Here is a 20,309-nt window from a genome sequence, read left to right as displayed (position 1 = left end):
ATGTATCACTAGCCACTTTGTTTACATACCCTGCATTACTCATCCCATATGTATATACTGTACTCGATACCATCTACTGCATCTTGCCTATGCCGTTCTATACCATCACTCATTCATATATTTTTTTATGTACATATCCTTATTCATTCCTTTACACTTGTGTGTATAAGGTAGTTGTTGTGAAATTGTTAGGTTAGATTACTCCTTGGATATTACTGCATTGTCGGAACTAGAAGCACAAACATTTCGCTACACTCGCATTAACATCTGCTAACCATGTGTATGTGACAAATCAAATTTGATTTGATACTAAATGTGTTTATGTTAATTAGCCTAACCTTGTGACCGGCAGTATTTTGCATAACAATAACCGGCTGACAAAATGTCATGCTGCCACATTTTCCCGCATTCGGGGGAATGCATTCGAGGTAAATGCTGCATATGTCAGCCCAATCAGAAATTACCTTCACATTTTAAGGTGGATCTTCTGTGATACAGATTGAATCCAGCTCTTAAAGTATCTGCCCTGTGTTCCAGATTTCAATGAAATATTTACCAAAAATGTATAACAACATGGATTTAATAGAAAAAAAGCAGGTTTTCTGTGCCCCTTGGCCTGTGGGGAAATAACAGTGGTTTGAGCAAATACAGCTCAGCCAATGAGACGTGCATACACTTGGTTATTCAAATTAGCTACAAACTCCAAACTTGCCTTTCTGAAATTATATTTGTGTACTGATTTGCTCATACCAGATGCCTTTTATCAAAATATTTGACGCTCAAGCAGTAAGACATCCTGCAGCCTCATTAGCGTGCTTGTGACTCCTGCCTGTTTGAGTTGAGGACTTACAGGATGTTTGATTTGTTTTATATTAGATTACTTTGTGGTTTTACTAACAGTGCTTTTTGAAAAAGCCCCAAATTATTTTTTTTGTAGACTGGCAAGGTGTTGAAAGTGGGACATACACAGCTGGTGGAAGATAGAGTTCATTCAGTAGTTAAGTAACTTTTCTGATTCGTACTTCTTCTTGTCCATCAAATAAGTTGAAAACCGGCATATGGTAAGTTAATTCCCTCGGAAACACGTATACATTGTAATATATATCTTATATGACCACGTTTTCATGAATTAGACGATGCAAAGTTTTAGGCCATTCTTAGCCTACAAAACGAGACAACAGTAAGTACCACTTTCTAATGCCTGTAGTCAGTATAGATGGATTCAGGATAGTATAGATGGATTCAGGATTTGGAAACATGATGGAACTACTAGAGCATTTAACTACAACAGAAATACTACAACAGAAATAAATGCAGAATGATTATTTTACAAGCGTGAGTCATTTCTGTCCATTGCTTTGTTATTTTTGTTGTTAGCTAGCTACTAGCTAGTCATGAATGCTAGTAACAAATTTCAAGCATTTTTAAAAACGTTTTTTTCTTTCTTCAAAAACAAGTTTCAGATGGTTGAGTATTTGCTCTAATTTATACTTTGGCCACAACTACAAGGGACGAGTTCAGAACATTTGGAAATGAGAAAACAGAATATGAGCTTTAAAAAATTAGATTTTCACTGGAGTGTTACTTTACGTAAGGCTGCCCCCAAGTGGACTCAAATGTAGGCATGTGTCTGAAAAATCAAGACCAAATGAGCTGATGCTTACAGTAGTCTGTGGGGAGGAGGCGAAAACATTATCACTTAAACAATTCATAAATTCTCACATCAAATAGTTGTAAGTGGTAGTTTTCAAATGGCCCACTATTGTATTTTTATGGCATCCCAAACTGAGTCAATATGTAAATGGGAAGTCTGTGGGTGTCATTTCAAAGTGTTATATTTATATATCAAAATGACAGAATCAGGAATCAGACAAGAAACTGTTGATGCGATGTTGACAGTCAACCTTTATTTGTCCATATGTTCCACTCAGAGATCTGGGGGAAAGGTGGGGCTGGCTGGGGCCTCTACAGAAAGCAGAGCCCTATATGGATCGATGACATTGTAACTAAATGTATTTTCCTTAATTAAGCTTCAATAAGAAAACCTACATTGAGGCCAATCAACAAAGACAGGAGAGAAAATTAAATGAAAATGATGTGTGTAAACACATGGTAATATACATAGAAGACTGAAAGTAATGACATCTTAAAATGTTGGAGTAAGTTAGTATGAATAACAAAAAAAACAATAACAAAAGAGTCGACAGCTCAGCATACATTTCTACATAGCATGCAATAAGGCACCTATCTAACACAAGGAATAAGCCTATGCTATGGTTTGAAGCATAAATGTTTTTCAAAAGGGGGAAAAGAAAATGCTCAAAATATCATTCCCTCCCATAACAGTATATGTATTTTATCCTTTGAAAATGACCCAAACCATAAAAAAAAGTTTATTTTTTTATAGATTTTTTTTTACACAGAACAGTAAATAGAGCTCAATCCCATGGAATTTGCACAAAAAAAATAAACTGGAAGTCCAAAATTAAGTGTCAGTAAAAGCAACCTAGTCCTGTAGTCGTATAGATTAGTATACACAATAAATCTATTCAGAATAGAAGTTCTCATCTGAGTGAAGACCTATGAAGCTAACTATAATTCTATACACTGATAATCGAATGAGTCTCCAAAGCAAAAAATGACTCGAACGCCTGAGTCCAGTCCATCTGTAATAACAATGATGTACATTTGGTACGGGAACACAGAAATCATTAGGGACTCAATGAAAAAGGACACAAGTCAACTTCAAATAAAGCTACCGGGTGGTTTTATTTTTTTTTAAGCGATGCATCTTGTCCACTTATCATCACGACTTAATTGCATCCCACACTACAATTGTCGAGGCAGTATTGCTCTCCAGTCTGTTCAGCTGTATGACCACGTCACTAGGTACATTCCCATCCACTTTACCTGATACACATGGAGCTGCGTCACACTGGATGGAGCCCCAGATCCGAGATTTGACTGTATGTACATAAGAGAGCAGTAGCAACATTTCCTGGTAGCTCTGTAACACCTAAAACAAAAACAATGAATAAAATGAAAACGGATGGGGGGGGAGACTATGGGGATGTTACTAATTTTATATAAATAAAAGTCCTATTTCTGGAACAAAACTGCACACTAGCCACCTATACAGATATATAAAAGGATAAATCAACAATTATTTACATGGATTTCTTATTTTTCACGAGTTTACAGGTGAGGTGGTAAGATGGGGCCAAAAAATAGCAAAATGGCTAATTTATGCCATCAAGATAGTATGACTTGATAGCATGTTGCATCAGTAGCCAAGTGTGGGAGACTGACCTCAAATGTTAGATCTTGAAAAGCACTCCATATAGTCATATACAGTGAGACGCCCCCATACGGGTCAGTTAGTTACATCATGACTTGAATTCTCAGAGTAAAGCGTGTAAGTGGTCACACTAAGATAAGGGGGTATTATGTATGAATTAAATAACTACATTGGTCAGATAACATTTTTATCATGTAGATCAGGGTTTCCAAAACTGTTTTGCTGCCCCCCCAGGTGCACGTTTTGGTTTTTGCCCCAGCACTACAGCCAATTCAAATAACAAAGTCATCATCAGGCTTTGATTATTTGAATCAGATGTGTAGTGCTAGGGCAAAAACCAAAACGGTCCAGAGCCAAGTTCAGGAAAACCTGATCTAGATTATCAAATCAGATTTGATCTCTTTAAAACAATCAATCAAAAAGAGGGTCTCCAGAGCAAACGTTTAAGCACAATCACAAATGAGAATTGCAGGCTCATTCAAAATGTCTATCAGACAATTTATTGAAAACAAACTAATCTCAAAGGTCCAAGGAACTTGTCAACAGCTCCTCTGTAAAGGGTTATAATAAGTCCTTTTAAGTTCAGGCAAGAACTTTTATTTATGATTTCTTCCTCCTCTTGAAAAGGGATATTTTTGTTGTGTCATTGTCCATTTGTTTTGACTGCTCCACAAAGACAAACTCCTTGCTCCTGACCTCTACACTGTTTACTGTGAGAGCTGGCCTGGTTTTATTCGCAGTAGTCGTGTCATGTCTGGAGCTTGGGACCGATTGGTAGAACAGAAACATCACAGGGGTGGGTGTCAGCCAGGGCTGTGTGTACGAGACTATGTTTGCGTGTGTGTACTAGAAGCTCACTGGTCTATGTGGATCCTATGATGCCTGGAGAGTGAGGATGAATGGTTGAAGCCTTTACCACACTGGGAGCACCTGTATGGCTTTTCGCTGGCCAGGATGCGCTGTTTGAGGATGGTGGTGTGGGGGAATCCCTTTGTCGAGGGCACAGCGCTGTACTGTTGCTGCACTACCACCTGTTGCTGCACCTGCACCTGCTTCTCCTCCTGGTGAACACGCTGGTGCCTGGACAGGGAAGAGGAGTGGTTGAACCTCTTCCCACAGTGGCCACAGGTGTAGCTTTTCCCCTCCGAGTGCACTCTTTGGTGGCGGGATAGGGAGGAGGAATGATTGAAGCCCTTGTCGCAGTGGTTGCAGCTGTACGGTTTGTCCCCCGCGCCTCTGCCTCCCCCCTGGTGCAGCCTTGCCTGTTGCTTCATAGTGGACCCGTAGGAGAAGGCCTTGCCCTGGGGAGGAGAGGAGTAGATGCGGGCCTCCAGGTGGACCTTGTGGTGCCGGGAGAGCGAAGAGGAGTGGTTAAAGCTCTTGTCACACTGGGAGCAGGAGTAGGGTTTCCCACCAGAGTGGACCTGCTGGTGCTTCTTGAGGTGGCGCTTGCGGACAAAGCTCTTCCTGCACTGGTTGCACTTGTAGGGCTTCTCCCCTGAGTGGATCCGCTGGTGCTCCCGCAGGGTGGAGGCAGCGGCAAAGCACTTCCCACACTGCGTGCAGCGGTGGGGCTTGTCCCCTGCATGGGTCCTCTGGTGCTGCTTCAGGTTGGAGGACGTGGTGAAGCCCTTTCCGCACTGGGAACAGGTGAAGGGCTTCTCCCTGGCGTGGAGCTCCTGGTGCTTCTTGAGGTGGCGCCGGCGGATGAAGCTCTTTCTGCACTGGGTGCACTTATATGGCTTGTCCTCCGAGTGCATCTTCATATGCTCCCGCAGGGTGATGGCTGCCGCAAAGCTCTTGCCGCACTCAGAGCAACGGTGGGGCTTCTCTGGGCTGTGGATCATCTGGTGAGACTTGAGGTTGAACGTGTCGATCACCCCCTTGCCCACCATCTCCACGCCTGTGGTGGCGTACGCTTTCTCTTTCATATGGATCTTCATGTGCTGCTTGAGGCTAGACTCCACAGCGAAGCTCTCGCCGCAGTGCACACAGATGTAAGGGTTGGTGGCCTTGTGGATCTCGAAGTGCAGGTGCAGGTCGGCCATGCTGCCGAAGATCTCGCCGCACTCGTTGCACTGCAGGCCGTGGGCCTCGTGGATCACCACACCATTCTCTGACTCTACCGTCAGCTCGCCGCCCACGTGGTCCGACTCCACCTTGACCATATGCTCCGTCTCAGTTTTTAACAGCACCTCTCCCAGCAGTGCCTCCCCCTTGCCCTCACCCCCCATGGTGAAGCACTGGATCTCGCCATGGTGGTCCATCTTGGTAACATAGTCATGGTCCGTCTCTGTGACCATGGCATCCACACAGGCCACCGCGGTGAGCCCCTCGATCTTGGCCAGGTCGGCCCCGTGGATCTCCAGTTCCAGGCCGCGTTTCTCCTCTGTCATGATCTCAGTCTCGGCTGCGTAGTGCAGGTCAACCTGGCTGTGGGCGATGACACACTCCGACCCCAGCGTGTCAAGGCCGGGTGTGTCACACTCAGTCTCTGACTCAGCCATCAGAACACACTCCAGCCCGACGACCTCCGTTTTTGTGCTGGACGAGAAGCTTAGAGGGACTTGGGGGTAAGAGAGCTCCACTTAGTATGGCGAGCACAGCGGGTTGGTAGTCGTGCTTGGATCAGCAGTCAGTCACAAAGGGCTGCCAGGGGAGAAAATACAATATACAGCTAGGATTAAATGACGTGACAATGATCATTTACATCTCAATGAAGTGTTTCCATGCTAATGAACAGTAGCACTGTGGGGCATATTCAATGCTACTGATACTAAGCACAGGACTGCTGGTGTTCCTTAAAAACCAATTATATTTGGACTACTGTATTGTTTTGCAGAGATTGGTGTGAAAAACTTGTCTATGAAGAATAATATTCGTTTTTTGTGCTATATAACCCATGAAAACACCCAACACGCCATGGAGCCATAGCTTCTGCACTATGACACTTGTTGTTATTAGCCAGCTAACTAGCCAGCCAAGACCACCAACTAGCAATTCATTTACGGCTAACTAGCCAAGTGATAGGAGGACCAAGGGCAACACACAGCACAAACTGATAAAAAAAATACTTGTATTAATTCTACAACAGAGACCACGCCACGGGTGTGTACCATCCTCTAACAATGGATATAAATGTCACCAATTTACATTAGATTTGAAACAGTTCAAATTAATCTTAATGCTTCATTAGATGGCTATAAATCGCTATCCCAAGTTGAGCTCAAGAACTGCGGCTACCTAGGCAGAATGGAAGTCATCGGTTCTTGCACAGTCATTCATTGCACAAGACATGGCACGCGGATTTTTGATAAGACAATGCACGCGGGCTTCACAGAAGCCACAAGTTATTTACACATTATTTGAAATGGCATGACAATAGTGTAAACGCAGTGTTTAGCTAGCTAGCCAACGGAAGACAACATTTACCATATTGGCTACATAGCCAACATTAGCCCGCTAGTTAGCTGGCTACGGTAGGGGGAAAACAACTTAACGACGACACAGCATTGTTAGCGGCTAATGTTTGCCAAGATAGCGCGCTAACTAGCTTAGTAGCTGACAACTAGCTGGCTTGTTTTGATCATCAAAACAAGAGTTCCCATCGAACATGCAACAAACCTTACATGCACCCAAGTCATTTTTCAATGGTTAGGAACACAATCACGAATGCGGAAATTATCCCTGAGCTTGTGCGCAGTTTTAACAGGCCATCTTGTCTTTGCCACACCACCACTTTCCAGTTAGCCAGGAATAAGCATAAGATGGCTGCCACTACGCTAAGTACCGCCCTTCACAGCGCATTTCAGAACTACAAGGGGGTTTCAAAAAGCACTGCACATTCCTTATTCAAGTAAATTGAGCTACACGAGCAGAACACTATTTTGTATACAACACAAATATGCCACACCGATGTGTAGAAGGGGTATTGTTTTCACTATAATCCGATAAATCAACCTGAAACAAAGATGGCTAACATTATCCGGGCGAGGAGTGTTCGCGTCGCTAAAAAGCCCGGGAAAGGCGACCCCATCTTATATAATCAACAATGCATAACAAAACACTTCTCAAATTCCTTAGAAATAATACAACACAGGACAAATATCTGTATAATTTACAGTTAATTGACCCATGTATTGTAAGATTGAGAACGCTCGAGCATCAAGTTACCCAAATATATACTCGAGATGAGACAGCATTGCAGGAGTATATTTCCAGCTCACATACAATATGGCCTAGCCTCGCTAGCTACCGCGCTAGCGTACTCTGGTAGCAGGCTACTTAGCCGCGACTTCACGCTAACTAGCCGGCTATCTTCCTAGCCAGCTATAACTAAGTCCGTACGGGGTCCGACTGTCATTTTCTTGGTACTATCACTGGGGTGAATCATTGACATTTCATAGTGGCATATTTTCAATTTGTGCAAAAGTAATGAATCTATAAATTAATTGAATTTAAAACATACAAAATGATCACCTGATTGTACAGCCTGTTAATACGCAACCTAAATAACACAAAACAATCAACCTCGACAGCTGATTGTGAGTTTAATTCGTGTAGGTCTGCGGGTACCCACCTTTTTGTCTTCTGGTTATGTTAACTAGCTAGGTGATGAAAAAATGTTTATGGGCTCTGCACAACCGATAGCTAGCTCCTTGCTGCCTGCGACTGTCTGCAATGTCTTCCTCTCTCTTTCTGTAGAGCTGGCGCCACTGATCTTCCTTCTGGCGCCAACAACGTTGGAGCGCATTAGCGAATGCGTTGTAGCTTGTCACTGGCATATGCAATCAAGACTGCCCCCTATAGCCCCGGAGTAATACAATGCCGACTGCCTCTACTGTAAATTTACGAAGTTGCCTTCACTACCTGTGTCCTTCTCTCTGTTCAATTTCAATTCAATGGGCTTCATTGGCATTGGGAACATATGTTTACATTGCTAAAGCAAGTGAAATTGATTTAACAAAAGTTAAATAAACAATAAAAAAGTGAACAGTAAATATTCCAAAATAATATTATGTCCATATACAGTGTTGTAACGATGTGCAAATACTTAAAGGAAAAATTGAAAAATAAATAAACATAAATATGGGTTCTATTTACGATGGTTGCCCCTTTCTTGTGTCTACAGGTCACAAATCTTGCTGCTGTGATGGCTGTGGTATTTCACCCAATGGATATGGGAGTTTATCAAAATTGGATTTGTTTTTTAATTCTTTGTGGATCTGTGTAATCTGAGGGAAATATGTGTCTCTAATATGGTCCTACATTTGGCAGGAGGTTAGGAAGTGCAGCTCAGTTTCCACCTCATTTTGTGGGCAGTGTGCACATAGCCTGTCTTCTCTTGAGAGCCAGGTCTGCCTTCGACGACCTTTCTCAATAGCAAGTCTGTACATAGTCAAAGCTTTACTTTATATTAGGTCAGTCACAGTGGTCATTTTTGATAATTAACGTGTATTGGCCTAATTCTGCTCAGCATGCATTTTTTTGGTGTTTACATTGTACACAGGGGATATTTTCAATTTGGTGTCTCAATTTGATGTTTGTCCCATTTGGTGATTTCTTGGTTGGTGAGCGGACCCCAGACCTCACAACCATAAAGGGTAATGGGTTCTAAAACTGATTCAAGCATTTTTAGCCAGATCCTAATTGGTATGTCATATTTGAAGTTCCTTTGGATAGCATAGAAGGCCCTTCTTGCTTTGTCTCTCAGATCATTCACAGCTTTGTGGAAGTTACCTGTGGCTCTGATGTTTAGGCCGATGTATGTATAGTTTTTTGTGTGCTCAAGGGCAATGGTGTCTAGGTGGAATTTGTATTTTTTGTCCTGGCAACTGGACCTTTTTTGGATCAACATTATTTTTGTCTTACTGAGATTTGCTTTCAGGGCCTCAGGTCTGACAGAATCTGTGCAGAAGATCTAGGTGCTGCTGTAGGCCGTCCTTGGTTGGGGACAGAAGCACCAGATCATCAGCAAACAGTAGATATTTGACTTCAGATTCTAGTAGAGTGAGGCCGGGTACTGCAGACTGTTATAGTGCCCTCGCCAATTCGTTGATATATATGTTGAAGAGGGTGGGGCTTAAGCTGCATTCCTGTCTCACCCCACGGCCCTGTGGAAAGAAATGTGTGTGTTTTTTGCCAATTTTAACCACACACGTGTTGTTTGTGTACATGGATTTTATAATGTCGTATGTTTTTCTCCAACACCCCTTTCCATCAATTTGTATAGCAGACCCTCATGCCAAATTGAGTCAAAACTGTTTTAAAGTCAACAAAGCATGAGAAGACTTTGCTTTTGTTTTGGTTTGTTTGTTTGTCAATTAGGCTGTGCAGGGTGAATATGTGGTCTGTCGTACAGTAATTTGGTAAAAAGCCAATTTGACATTTGCTCAGTACATTGTTTTCACTGAGGAAATGTACAAGTCTGCTGTTAATGATAATGCAGAGGATTTTCCCAAGGTTGCTGTTGACACATATCCCATGGTAGTTATTGGGGTCAAATTTGTCTCCACATTTGTAGATTGGGGTTATCAGTCCTTTGGTTCCAAATATTGGGGAAGATGCCAGAGCTGAGGATGATGTTAAAGAGTTAAGTATAGCCAATTGGAATTTGTGGTCTGTATATTTTATCATTTCATGTTGGATACCATCAACACCTTTTTGGGTTTAAGGGTTTGTATTTTGTCCTGTAGTTCATTCAATGTAATTGGAAAATCCACTGGGTTCTGGTAGTCTTAAATAGCTGATTCTAAGATTTGTAATTGATAATGGATATGTTTTTGCTATTTGTTCTTTGTTATAGACCAAAAAGATTGGTATAAGATTGGTATCTCCGTTTTGGATGGATAACTCTTCGTGTTGTTGTTTGTTTAGTGTGTTCCAACTTTCCCAAAAGTGGTTAGATTTGATGGATTCTTCAATTACATTGAGCTGATTTCTGACGTGCTTTCCTTTTTTTCACATAGTGTATTTCTGTATTGTTTTAGTGATTCACCAAAGTGAAGGCATAGACTCAGGTTTTCTTGGTCTCTATGTTTTTGGTTGGATAGGTTTCTCAATTTCTTTCTTAGGTTTTTACATTCTTCATCAAACAATTTGTCATTTTTGTTAATGTACTTAGGTTGTCTTCTTGAAATGTTTGATAGGGAAGCTGAAAGTTCAAATATACTGTTTAGGCTTTCTACTGCCATGTTTACACCTTCACTATTACAGTGAAATGTTTTGTCCAGGAAGTTGTCTAAAAGGGATTGAATTCGTTGTTGCCTAGTTGTTTTATGGTAGGTTTCTACACTACTTTCCTTCCATCTATAGCATTTCTTAATATTGTGTAGTTACTTTGGTTTTGATGCCTCATGGTTGAGTATTGCTCTGTTCAGGTAGACCGTGATTTTGCTGTGATCTGATAGGGGTGTTAGTTGTCTGACTGTGAACGCTCTGAGAGATTCTGGGTTGAGTTCAGTGGTGAAGTAATATACAGTAACTACTGCCAAGGGATGAGCTGTCGGTGTACCTACCATAGGAGTCTCCTCGAAGCCTACCATTGACTATGTACAGACCCAGCTTGTGACAGAGCTGCAGGAGTTTTGACCCATTTTTGTTGGTTGTTTTGTCGTAGTTGTGTCTAGGGGGGGCATATTTTGGAGGGAATACTGTCACCTCCAGGTAGGTGTTTGTTTCCTGTGTGCTGAGAGTGTCAGGTTCTTGTCCAGTGCTGCCATTTAGGGCACCACAGACTAGTACATGTACCTGGGCCTGGAAATGGTTGATCTCCCTCTCTAGGATGGAGAAGCTGTCTTCATTAAAGTATGGGGATTCTACTGGGGGCATATAGGTAGCATACATGAGGACATTTTTGGAGGGGTTGTCAGGAGGGCTTACAGGGGGGCTGACACAGGGGTTGGGATGCCCTGGGCTTAATTTATCTGTCCTGCTGTGATGTCGAGGCTATGGTCAGGATTTGAGGTGGACTGTTCTACTGGCTTCTCTGCAGGGGTGGCCAGCTCTCTAATGGGTTGTTCTCTGTCACACGTTATCTCTCTCGCACACACATTTTTTGGCACTTGATGTGTGTGTCTATGGTAAATCAGCTGCTAGAGCCCTCTGTCTGTAGGCGAGTCACGTCAAACAAAAAAATCAGATTTTGTGTATGTAATCTTTTTCATGAACTTTTTTTCCAATGGAAGTATTTACTATTCAGACCATCATCAACATTCTTGCCTGTAAACAACAACCAATCTGATAGATGAAATCCGATAGCTATAGGTTTGGTGTCAATGACTCCGGACGTCCCTGCATTTGCATGCATTCACTGCAGGCGTTGTCTTATAAATGGAAGCATTTGTATTACAGTGCCAGGACAATGAGGCCATTCACAGAACTGGAATATGCATGATTTCCACAATTCTCATCCTCCTGCTTGGCCTATATTATGGACTTCATATTTCTCTGGTAGTCAAACTGCTCTCGGAGAATTAAAACAGCATTCTGTAGTTAACTGAGCAAAAAGGGAGAGTGTTTGTAAATTCCCATGTGTTTATTCGAAAAAATTCAGTTGGACCACGTGAATATGTAGAGAAGAATAAGCAGTCATGCCTTTTTACAATCACATTGTCGTAAGTCAACAAATTACAAAATGGAGGTACATATGTGCAGTACTGCAGTGAGTACAGTCTGATATAAAGCACTGTATCACTGAATAATCTCTTGTATCAAAAAAGTCATTATACAATTAATTGATGTTAAATGTATAACCTAAGTAAAGGGTTAGGAACTTAAAAGACTCACTTCTCAATATCTGAGCATATGACACAGAAAATGATGACATGCAGAACCAGTTTATTGTGTCTTTGAGATGACAGCCTTCCTGTGGTGACTCCAGAATCTCATGCTGCTGATGGGGTTGTCCCTCCATTTCAGGTAAGTGTTCCTCTTCAAGTATTTGTGGAGCCCAAACATTTTCTTGGTCCTCTTCTCCACATCCTCCAGTATGATGATGATGATGGTGATGATAGGGTTGCCCTTCAGCACCAGCCAGGACTGAGCTACATCAAACTCAAAGCGACACCATGCGCTGTTGATGAAGTGGCGCGACACTTCCATGATGACCTTGCGGCTACCCATAATGTCCTCGTCTATGATGTTGGAGGTGGTAGACTTACCCACTTCAAAGTCCCGCTCGTGGATGCACAGTTGAATGGGAGCAATGGTGTAGGGGTGCCTGGAGAAGTGGGTATACTCAAATTGTACCAAATAAATCCCAAATGAATGAAAGGTGCCCTGTGTCAAAAATTACATGTGAAAATTATATGAGAAACAGTGACACACTCTGAATGATCTAATGATAAATCCCATACTGGTCTTTTACAGTCAGGTCAACCTAAGCTAATAGTAGGCCTACTGTTGAAACAGATAATAAGCTGACTGTTGTTTTTTTACATTTCAGGTTTTCATTCTCAAAGTTAAGATTTTTTAATAGAAAAACAACAACATTGGATGTTGTAAGTCCACAACAATGCTTAAACCACATCAGGAGACCACTTTTGAGATCTGGGAAAAATCGAATAATAATAATAATAATAAGGATTTTTTTTTTTCATTGATAAGGTTTTTGGGAAAACCTTTCCATCTACAAGAAGATGGTTAGGCCTATCATTAGCATCACTATATTTTTTATGTTCCTTAAATTGTTTGAAACTTGGATGTTTTACTTCATATATGAGGCATTTCTTACCTTGCTTCGAAGTAGCTTTTAGCCAAAGTCTCACCATAGAACCGTGGAGTCAATTACTTATAAAGACTTTCTTATTTGCATTCTCCTGTTCTATTGCTTTTCTTTCAACTTTCTTTCATTGTCTAGCAGCCAAAGGCATTATCCTAGTCATATTAGCAACCCATGATAGTTGTTGCATCTTTAGATCTCCCCTCTCTAAATTTCTTATGTGTATTTCCATCTCTGTCCATGAAACTGCTTGCATGTGGGGTGCACATTTTGGAACAGGTGTCATGCGTAGTGGGTGCGGAGTCAGGCGCAGGAAGCAGAGGGTAAAGAAAATGTTTTATTCCGGCGCAGGGAAAATGATCACGCCAAACACCAGGCGCAATAATAAGACCGGCCCAAAACCTGGACCCAACCACACAACCACAAACATGAACAGAGGAAAAATAAGCCCGCACAAAGAGCAGGCGGGCATTACCGGCTTAAATAGCCCAACTAAAACCTAAACACGAAACAGGTGTAACCAATAAGACAAAACCAACAGAAAAGGGAAAAGGGATCGGTGGCAGCTAGTAGACCGGTGACGACGACCGTCGAGCGCCGCCCGAACAGGAAGTGGAGCCACCTTCGGTGGGAGTCGTGACAGTACACCTCCTCCCTGACGTGCGGCTCCCGCAGCGTGCTGACACAGGCCTCGAGGGCGACCCTGAGGGCGAGGCGCAGGGCGATCTGGATGGAGGTCGATGGAAATCCCTCAACAGTGACGGATCCAAGATGTCCCCCACCGGTACCCAGCACCTCTCCTCTGGACCGTACCCCTCCCAGTCCACGAGGTACTGCAGGCCCCTCAACCGGAGTATAGAGTCCAGAACAGCACGTACTGTGTCCACCGGGGACCCCTCGATGTCCAGAGGGGGCGGAGGGACGTCCAGCACCTAACCCTCCTGCAGGGGACCAGCTACCACCGGCCAGGGGAGAGACACATGAAACGAGGGGTTAATACGATAGTAAGAAGGGAGTTGTAATCTATAACACACCTCGTTAATCCTCCTCAGGACTTTAAAAGGCCCCACACACTGCGGCCTCAGCTTCCAGCAGGGCAGGCAGAGGGGCAGGTTTTGGGTCGAGAGCCAGACCCTGTCCCCCAGTGCGAACACGGGGGCTTCACTGCGGTGGTGGTCAGCGCTCCTCTTCTGCCGTCCACCAGCTTGCTTGAGGGATTCCTGGACAGCCCTCCAGGTCTCCTTAGAGCGCTGCACCCACTCCTCCACCGCAGGAGCCTCGGTCTGACTCTGATGCCACGGTGCCAGGACCGGCTGGTAGCCCAACACGCATTGAAATGGAGTGGCGGAGTGAGTTCTGAGCCACCTCCGCCCATGGGACGTACCTCGCCCATTCTCCTGGCCGTTCCTGGCAATACGACCGCAGAAACCTACCCACCTCCTGGTTCACTCTCTCCACCTGCCCATTACTCTCGGGGTGATAACCCGAGGTCAGGCTGACCGAGACCCCCAGACGTTCCATAAACACCCTCCACACTCGGGATGTGAACTGGGGACCCCGATCAGAAACAATGTCCTCAGGCGTAGTGCCGGAAGACGTGGCTAAATAGGACCTCCGCAGTCTGTAGGGCCATAGGGAGACCGGGCAACGGGAGGAGACGGCAGGGGTTAGAAAACCAATCCACAACGACCAGGATCGTGGTGTTCCCCTGAGACGGGGGAAGACCGGTAAGAAAGTCCACCGACAGATGAGACCACGGCCGTTGTGGAACGGGGCTGTAACTTCCCTCTAGGCAGGTGCCTAAGAGCCTTACTCTGAGCGCACACTGAACAGGAAGAGACATAGAACCTCACATCCCTAACTAAGGTGGGCCACTAGTACTTCCCCCTAAGACCCCGCACTGTCCTCGCCACACCAGGATGACCCGAAGAGGGTAACGTGTGAGCCCACCAAATCAATTGATCACGGACACCAAGCGGCACGTACTTAAGACCTGTAGGACATTGTGGAGGCGCAGGTTCCAACAGTAACGCCCGCTCAATGTCCACTTCCACCTCCCATACCACCGGTGCCACCAGCCTTGAAGCTGGAAGGATGGGAGTAGGATCGATGGGCCGATCCTCTGTGTCATAGAGACGGGACAGCGGGTCGGCATTCGTGTTGAGGGAACCTGGTCTATACAAGATAGTAAACCTAAATCTGGTGAAAAACATGGCCCACCTTGCCTGATGAGGATTCAGTCTCCTCGCTGCCCTGATATACTCCAGATTACGGTGGTCAAGCCAGTGTCTCCACGCCTTCAGGGCCTTTACCACAGCTAACAACTCCCGGTCCCCCACATCATAGTTTCGCTTTGTACTCCCTCGGGGGCGCAAGACGAAGTGAGCTGGAGCCGGACGCCGCCGGAGGAGTGGGTTGAGTCGTCGGAGGAGCTGGAGGCGAGGTGGGGAGACCACTCCTCTCCCATCGGTCCTTTCTCTCCATCATCTGGTCCATCGCAGACCCAATCCAATGGAGGATGGTGGTATGATGGAGGACGTGCTCCTCCATCGATGGAAGGGGGGTGGCCGCTGCTCCTGCTGACTCCATGCCGTGGTGCGGGCTACTGTCACGCACTCTATGCGTAGTGGGTGCGGAGTCAGGCACAGGAAGCAGAGGGTAGAGAACAATGTTTTATTCCAGCGCAGGGAAAATGGTCACGCCAAACACCAGGCGCAATAATAAGACCGGCCCAAAACCTGGACCCAACCAGTCCGGAGAAAAACAAAGGAAATCACACAACCACAAACATGAACAGAGGAAAAATGAGCCCGCACAAACAGCAGGCGTTACCGGCTTAAATAGCCCAACTAAAACCTAAACACAAAACAGGTGTAACCAATAAGATAAAACCAACAGAAAATGGAAAAGGGATCGGTGGCAGCTAGTAGACCGGTGACGATGACCGCCGAGCGCCACCCGAACAGGAAGAGGAGCCACCTTCGGTGGGAGTCGTGACAACAGGATTTTCCTCAAAATTGCATTTTGGGACATTAACACCGTTCTAGGCCTACCACCGTGTGCACATTGCTGCACTGAAAATGTGAAGAAATAATAGTTTATTATCATTTTAAGCAAAACATTCTGATCTGTTACATCGCCTTATTAATTGATACCTCGTATACCTCCACTACACTGCTTTGATATGCATCCTGGGGATTAAGAAGTTATTATATGCGATGCCCACTGAAAAATTACTTCCACTACACCACTGAATAGGAGGGACTCCTTTCTCAAGGTTCTCCACTATTCCATCACACAGGCCTCATCCTTGCTGGAGTAGATCACAAAAGCATCGTAAGGGCATTCCTGCTGGCGGGAGACCTTGTAGCCTCTCAACAAAACACAGAAGTAATGCTGGTAGAACTGGAATTTGTAGGCCAATGCTGACAATACCAGAATAAAAACCACATCAAAGATGGGTACCACCAGCCTTGTAGTTAGCTACCCTTTGCCTGGTTAAGAAACACAAGCTGCTTTAAGAAATTAAAAACAATAGCAGCATTAAGTTTAATGGTTTAACAGCAGTCTAGCTATGTTTTACTATCCCTTGACTACAGAACGTTTTTGAATTTGTAGTCTCGCTCAACCCTCCCACTTTCCCCACTGCATTTCATAGCCAGGTTCTGTAGCCAACATAAACCTATGAGCCTCTTTTCCTCAGAGAAAATGGCTTGATTCTAGCCATTGCGGTTTAAGAGATATGACCCATAATACTGGTGCTACATTTTTTTCTATCATGCATTGACGGGCCGCATTTTACATTCATAAAGATTATTGCAGGCCATTCTAAAACTAAGCTACTGGTGGACCGGGCAGTTAACTACTTGCTTAGGTTTCACCTTGTTCAGTCATGTTACCTCATTAGCTAGTTATAGCAAACAACCTGGGGTGCGTTCAGCAGGACCCAACATTTTGGAATTTTCAGATAGAAATATGCTGTGTAGAACAAACATGCATCTCTTTTTATGGATAAGGAATAACGTTGGCTCTATTAGTGTAATTTCTATCTGCAACGTTCAACAACATTTTATAACTGAACGTGGACCTGGTAACATTACCAGTAACCTATATTTAAACATTTGGTGGCATAGAAAGAAAGGAAAATGGATAGCAAACCATTTACTCGACTTGTGACTCGACCATTGGTGACTCGGACTCGAACACCAGGGGACTTAGGACTCGATTCGGACTCAAGGTTAAGTGACTATACTACATCACTGGGCGAAACAGTCATTACCTCCCATTCTACTTTTGGACATCAGTGTGGCTGTGGAATTCTGATAACAAAAGTAATGACAATTACGTGACCAAGTGACAGAGGTGCAACCCATACTAAACTCAGTAAAAAAAGAAATGTCCTCTCACTGTCAACTGCGTTTATTTTCAGCAAACTTAACATGTGTAAATATTTGTATGAACATAACAAGATTCAACAACTGAGACAAAAACTGAACAAGTTCCACAGACATGTGACTAACATAAATGGAATAATGTGTCCCTGAACAGAGGGGGGTCAAAATCAAAAGTAACAGTCAGTATCTGGTGTGGCCACCAGCTGCATTAAGTACTGCAGTGCATCTCCTCCTCATGGACTGCACCAGATTTGCCAGTTCTTGCTGTGAGTTGTTACCCCACTCTTCCTCCAAGGCACCTGCAAGTTCCCGGACATTTCTGGGGGGAATGGCCCTAGCCCTCACCCTCCGATCCAACAGGTCCCAGACATGCTCAAAGGGATTGAGATCCGGCCTCTTCGCTGGCCATGGCAGAACACTGACATTGCTGTCTTGCAGGAAATCACGCACAGAACGAGCAGTATGGATGATGGCATTGTCATGCTGGAGGGTCATGTCAGGATGAGCCTGCAGGAAGGGTACCACATGAGGGAGGAGGATGTCTTCCCTGTAACACACAGCGTTGAGATTGCCTGCAATGACAACAAGCTCAGTCCGATGATGCTGTGACACACCGCCCCAGACCATGACGGACCCTGCACCTCAATCGATCCTGCTCCAGAGTACAGGCCTCGGTGTAATGCTCATTCCTTCGGCGATAAACGCGAATCCGACCATCACCCCTGGTGAAACAAAACCGCGACTTGTCAGTGAGGAGCACTTTTTGCCAGTCCGGTAATGTCTGGTGAGGACCTGCCTTACAACAGGCCTACAAGCCCTTAGTCTAGCCTCTCTCAGCCTATTGCGGATAGTCTGAGCACTGATGGAGGGATTGTGCGTTCCTGGTGTAACTCGGGCAGTTGTTGATGCCATCCTGTACCTGTCCCGCAGGTGTGATGTTCGGATGTACCAATCCTATGCAGGTGTTGTTACACGTGGTCTTCCACTGCGAGGACGATCACCTGCCCGTCCTGTCTCCCTGTAGTGCTGTCTTAGGCGTCTCATAGTTCGGACATTGCAATTTATTGCCCTGGTCACATCTGCAGTCCTCATGCCTCCTTGCAGCATGCCTAAGGCACATTTATGCAGATGAGCAGGGACCCTGGGCATCTTTCGTTTGGTGTTTTTCAGAGTCAGTAGAAAGGCCTCTTTATAGTGTCCTAAGTATTCATAACTGTGACCTCAATGCCTACCGTTTGTAAGCTGTTAGTGTCTTAATGACCGTTCCACAGGTGCATGTTCATTAATTGTTTATGGTTCATTGAACAAGCATGGGAAATCATGTTTAAACCCTTTACAATGAAGATCTGTGAAGTTATTTGGATTTTTACGAATTATCTTTGAAAGACAGGGTTCTGAAGGGGACATTTCTTTTTTTGCTGAGTTTATTTTGCCAATACTTTGCAGCACCATCTCATGATCGTGAATCTCTCTCTCTGCGCTTGTATGTGTCTGTTTGTGTTGTATGTAATGTGCAATATCTATGTAAGCTGAATTAGGAAATTACATGGCCAGATATTTGTTTCTTATATATGTTTGTCATATTTCTGTGGTTGGGAAGAGAATAGGATGTTATGCAGACAAATATGTTGGTAGGACAAGGCTATGTTTGTTTGTGCACATGGAAGTCAGTGATTTATGTTTACTATAGGTTAATGAGGCAATACAAATGTGATGTGACTAAAATGAACCGGCTTTTAGTTGACTAAAATGGCCCACTGTTTTCATTATTTTGGCAATAACTACTGTACAGTCGTGGCCAAAAGTTTTGAGAATGACACAAATATGAATTTCCACAAAGTTTGCTGCTTCAGTGTCTTTAGATATTTTTGTCAGATGTTACTAAGGAATACTGAAGTATAATTATAAGCATTTCACAAGTGTCAAAGGCTTTTATTGACAATTGCATGACGTTGATGCAAAGAGTCAATATTTGCAGTGTTGACCGTTCTTTTTCAAGACCTCTGCAAGACCTGGCATGCTTTCAATTAAATTCTGGGCCACATCCTGACTGATGGCAGCCCATTCTTGCATAATCAATGCTTGGAGTTTGCCAGAATTTGTGGGGTTTTGTTTGTCCACACGTCTCTTGAGGTTTGACCACAAATTATCAATGGGATTAAGGTCTGGGGAGTTTCCTGGCCATGGACCCAAAATATCAATGTTTTGTTCCCCGAGCCACTTAGTTATCACTTTTGCCTTATGGCAAGGTGCTCCATCATGCTGGAAAAGGTATTGTTCATCACCAAACTGTTCCTGGATGGTTGGGAGAAGTTGCTCTCGGAGGATGTGTTGGTACCATTCTTTATTCATGGCTGTGTTCTTAGGCAAAATTGTGAGTGAGCCCACTCCCTTGGCTGAGAAGCAACCCACACATGAATGGTCTCAGGATGCTTTACTGTTGGCATGACACAGGACAGATGGTAGCGCTCACCTTGTCTTCTCCGGACAAGCTTTTTTCTGGATACCCCAAACAATCGGAAAGGGGATTCATCAGAGAAATTACTTTACCCCAGTCATCAGCAGTCCAATCTCTGTACCTTTTGCAGAATATCAGTCTGTCCCTGATGTTTTTCCTGGAGAGAAGTAGCTTCTTAATCACCCACCTCAGGGCACTATGACTACCTCGTCATGCCGTACGGGTTGATGAATGCCCCATCAGTCTTCCAGGCAGTTGTAGACGAGATTTTCCGGGACCTGCATGGGCAGGGTGTAGTGGTGTATATTGATGACATTCTGATATACTCCGCTACACACGCCGAGCATGTGTCACAGGTGCGCAGGGTGCTTGGTCGACTGTTGGAGCATGACTTGTACGTCAAGGCTGAGAAATGTCTGTTCTTCCAACAGTCCGTCT

At 44.2% G+C, this 20,309-nt stretch overlaps 2 protein-coding genes across 4 annotated transcripts; both read right to left on the bottom strand.

Annotated features, from left to right (window-relative positions):
* Positions 1–1,885: 1,885 nt before the first annotated feature.
* Positions 1,886–8,007, bottom strand: LOC115113083 (zinc finger protein 883-like). Of its 3 annotated transcripts, none has more exons than XM_029640306.2 (2): positions 7,878–8,007; positions 1,886–5,947 (listed from the first exon to the last, which is right to left on the bottom strand). In XM_029640306.2, the coding sequence occupies exon 2, from the start codon at positions 5,803–5,805 to the stop codon at positions 4,153–4,155; it is 1,653 nt and encodes a 550-aa protein (XP_029496166.1). In that variant the 5' UTR covers positions 5,806–5,947; positions 7,878–8,007; the 3' UTR covers positions 1,886–4,152. The 3 variants fall into 3 exon arrangements, with proteins under 3 accessions (XP_029496166.1, XP_029496167.1, XP_064868810.1); XM_029640307.2 differs by lacking the exon at positions 7,878–8,007 and adding an exon at positions 6,923–7,848; XM_065012738.1 differs by lacking the exon at positions 7,878–8,007 and adding an exon at positions 6,928–7,848.
* A 4,129-nt stretch (positions 8,008–12,136) lies between these two features.
* On the bottom strand, positions 12,137–20,085 carry LOC115113855 (toll-like receptor 4). Its single transcript, XM_065012548.1, is given in 4 exon segments — positions 12,137–12,518; positions 16,271–16,310; positions 16,313–16,491; positions 20,078–20,085. Coding segments are annotated over 4 exon segments (609 nt in total).
* Between the last annotated feature and the right edge of the window lie 224 nt (positions 20,086–20,309).

Source organism: Oncorhynchus nerka, linkage group LG28, assembly GCF_034236695.1.
Source record: "Oncorhynchus nerka isolate Pitt River linkage group LG28, Oner_Uvic_2.0, whole genome shotgun sequence".
Classification (NCBI taxonomy): domain Eukaryota; kingdom Metazoa; phylum Chordata; class Actinopteri; order Salmoniformes; family Salmonidae; genus Oncorhynchus; species Oncorhynchus nerka.
This window is presented reverse-complemented; position numbering and strand designations above follow the sequence as displayed.

Coding starts and splice junctions, on each gene's coding strand:
- LOC115113083 (XM_029640306.2), bottom strand. CDS start 5,805: ATGGCTGAGTCAGAGACTGAGTGTGACACACCCGGCCTTGACACGCTG.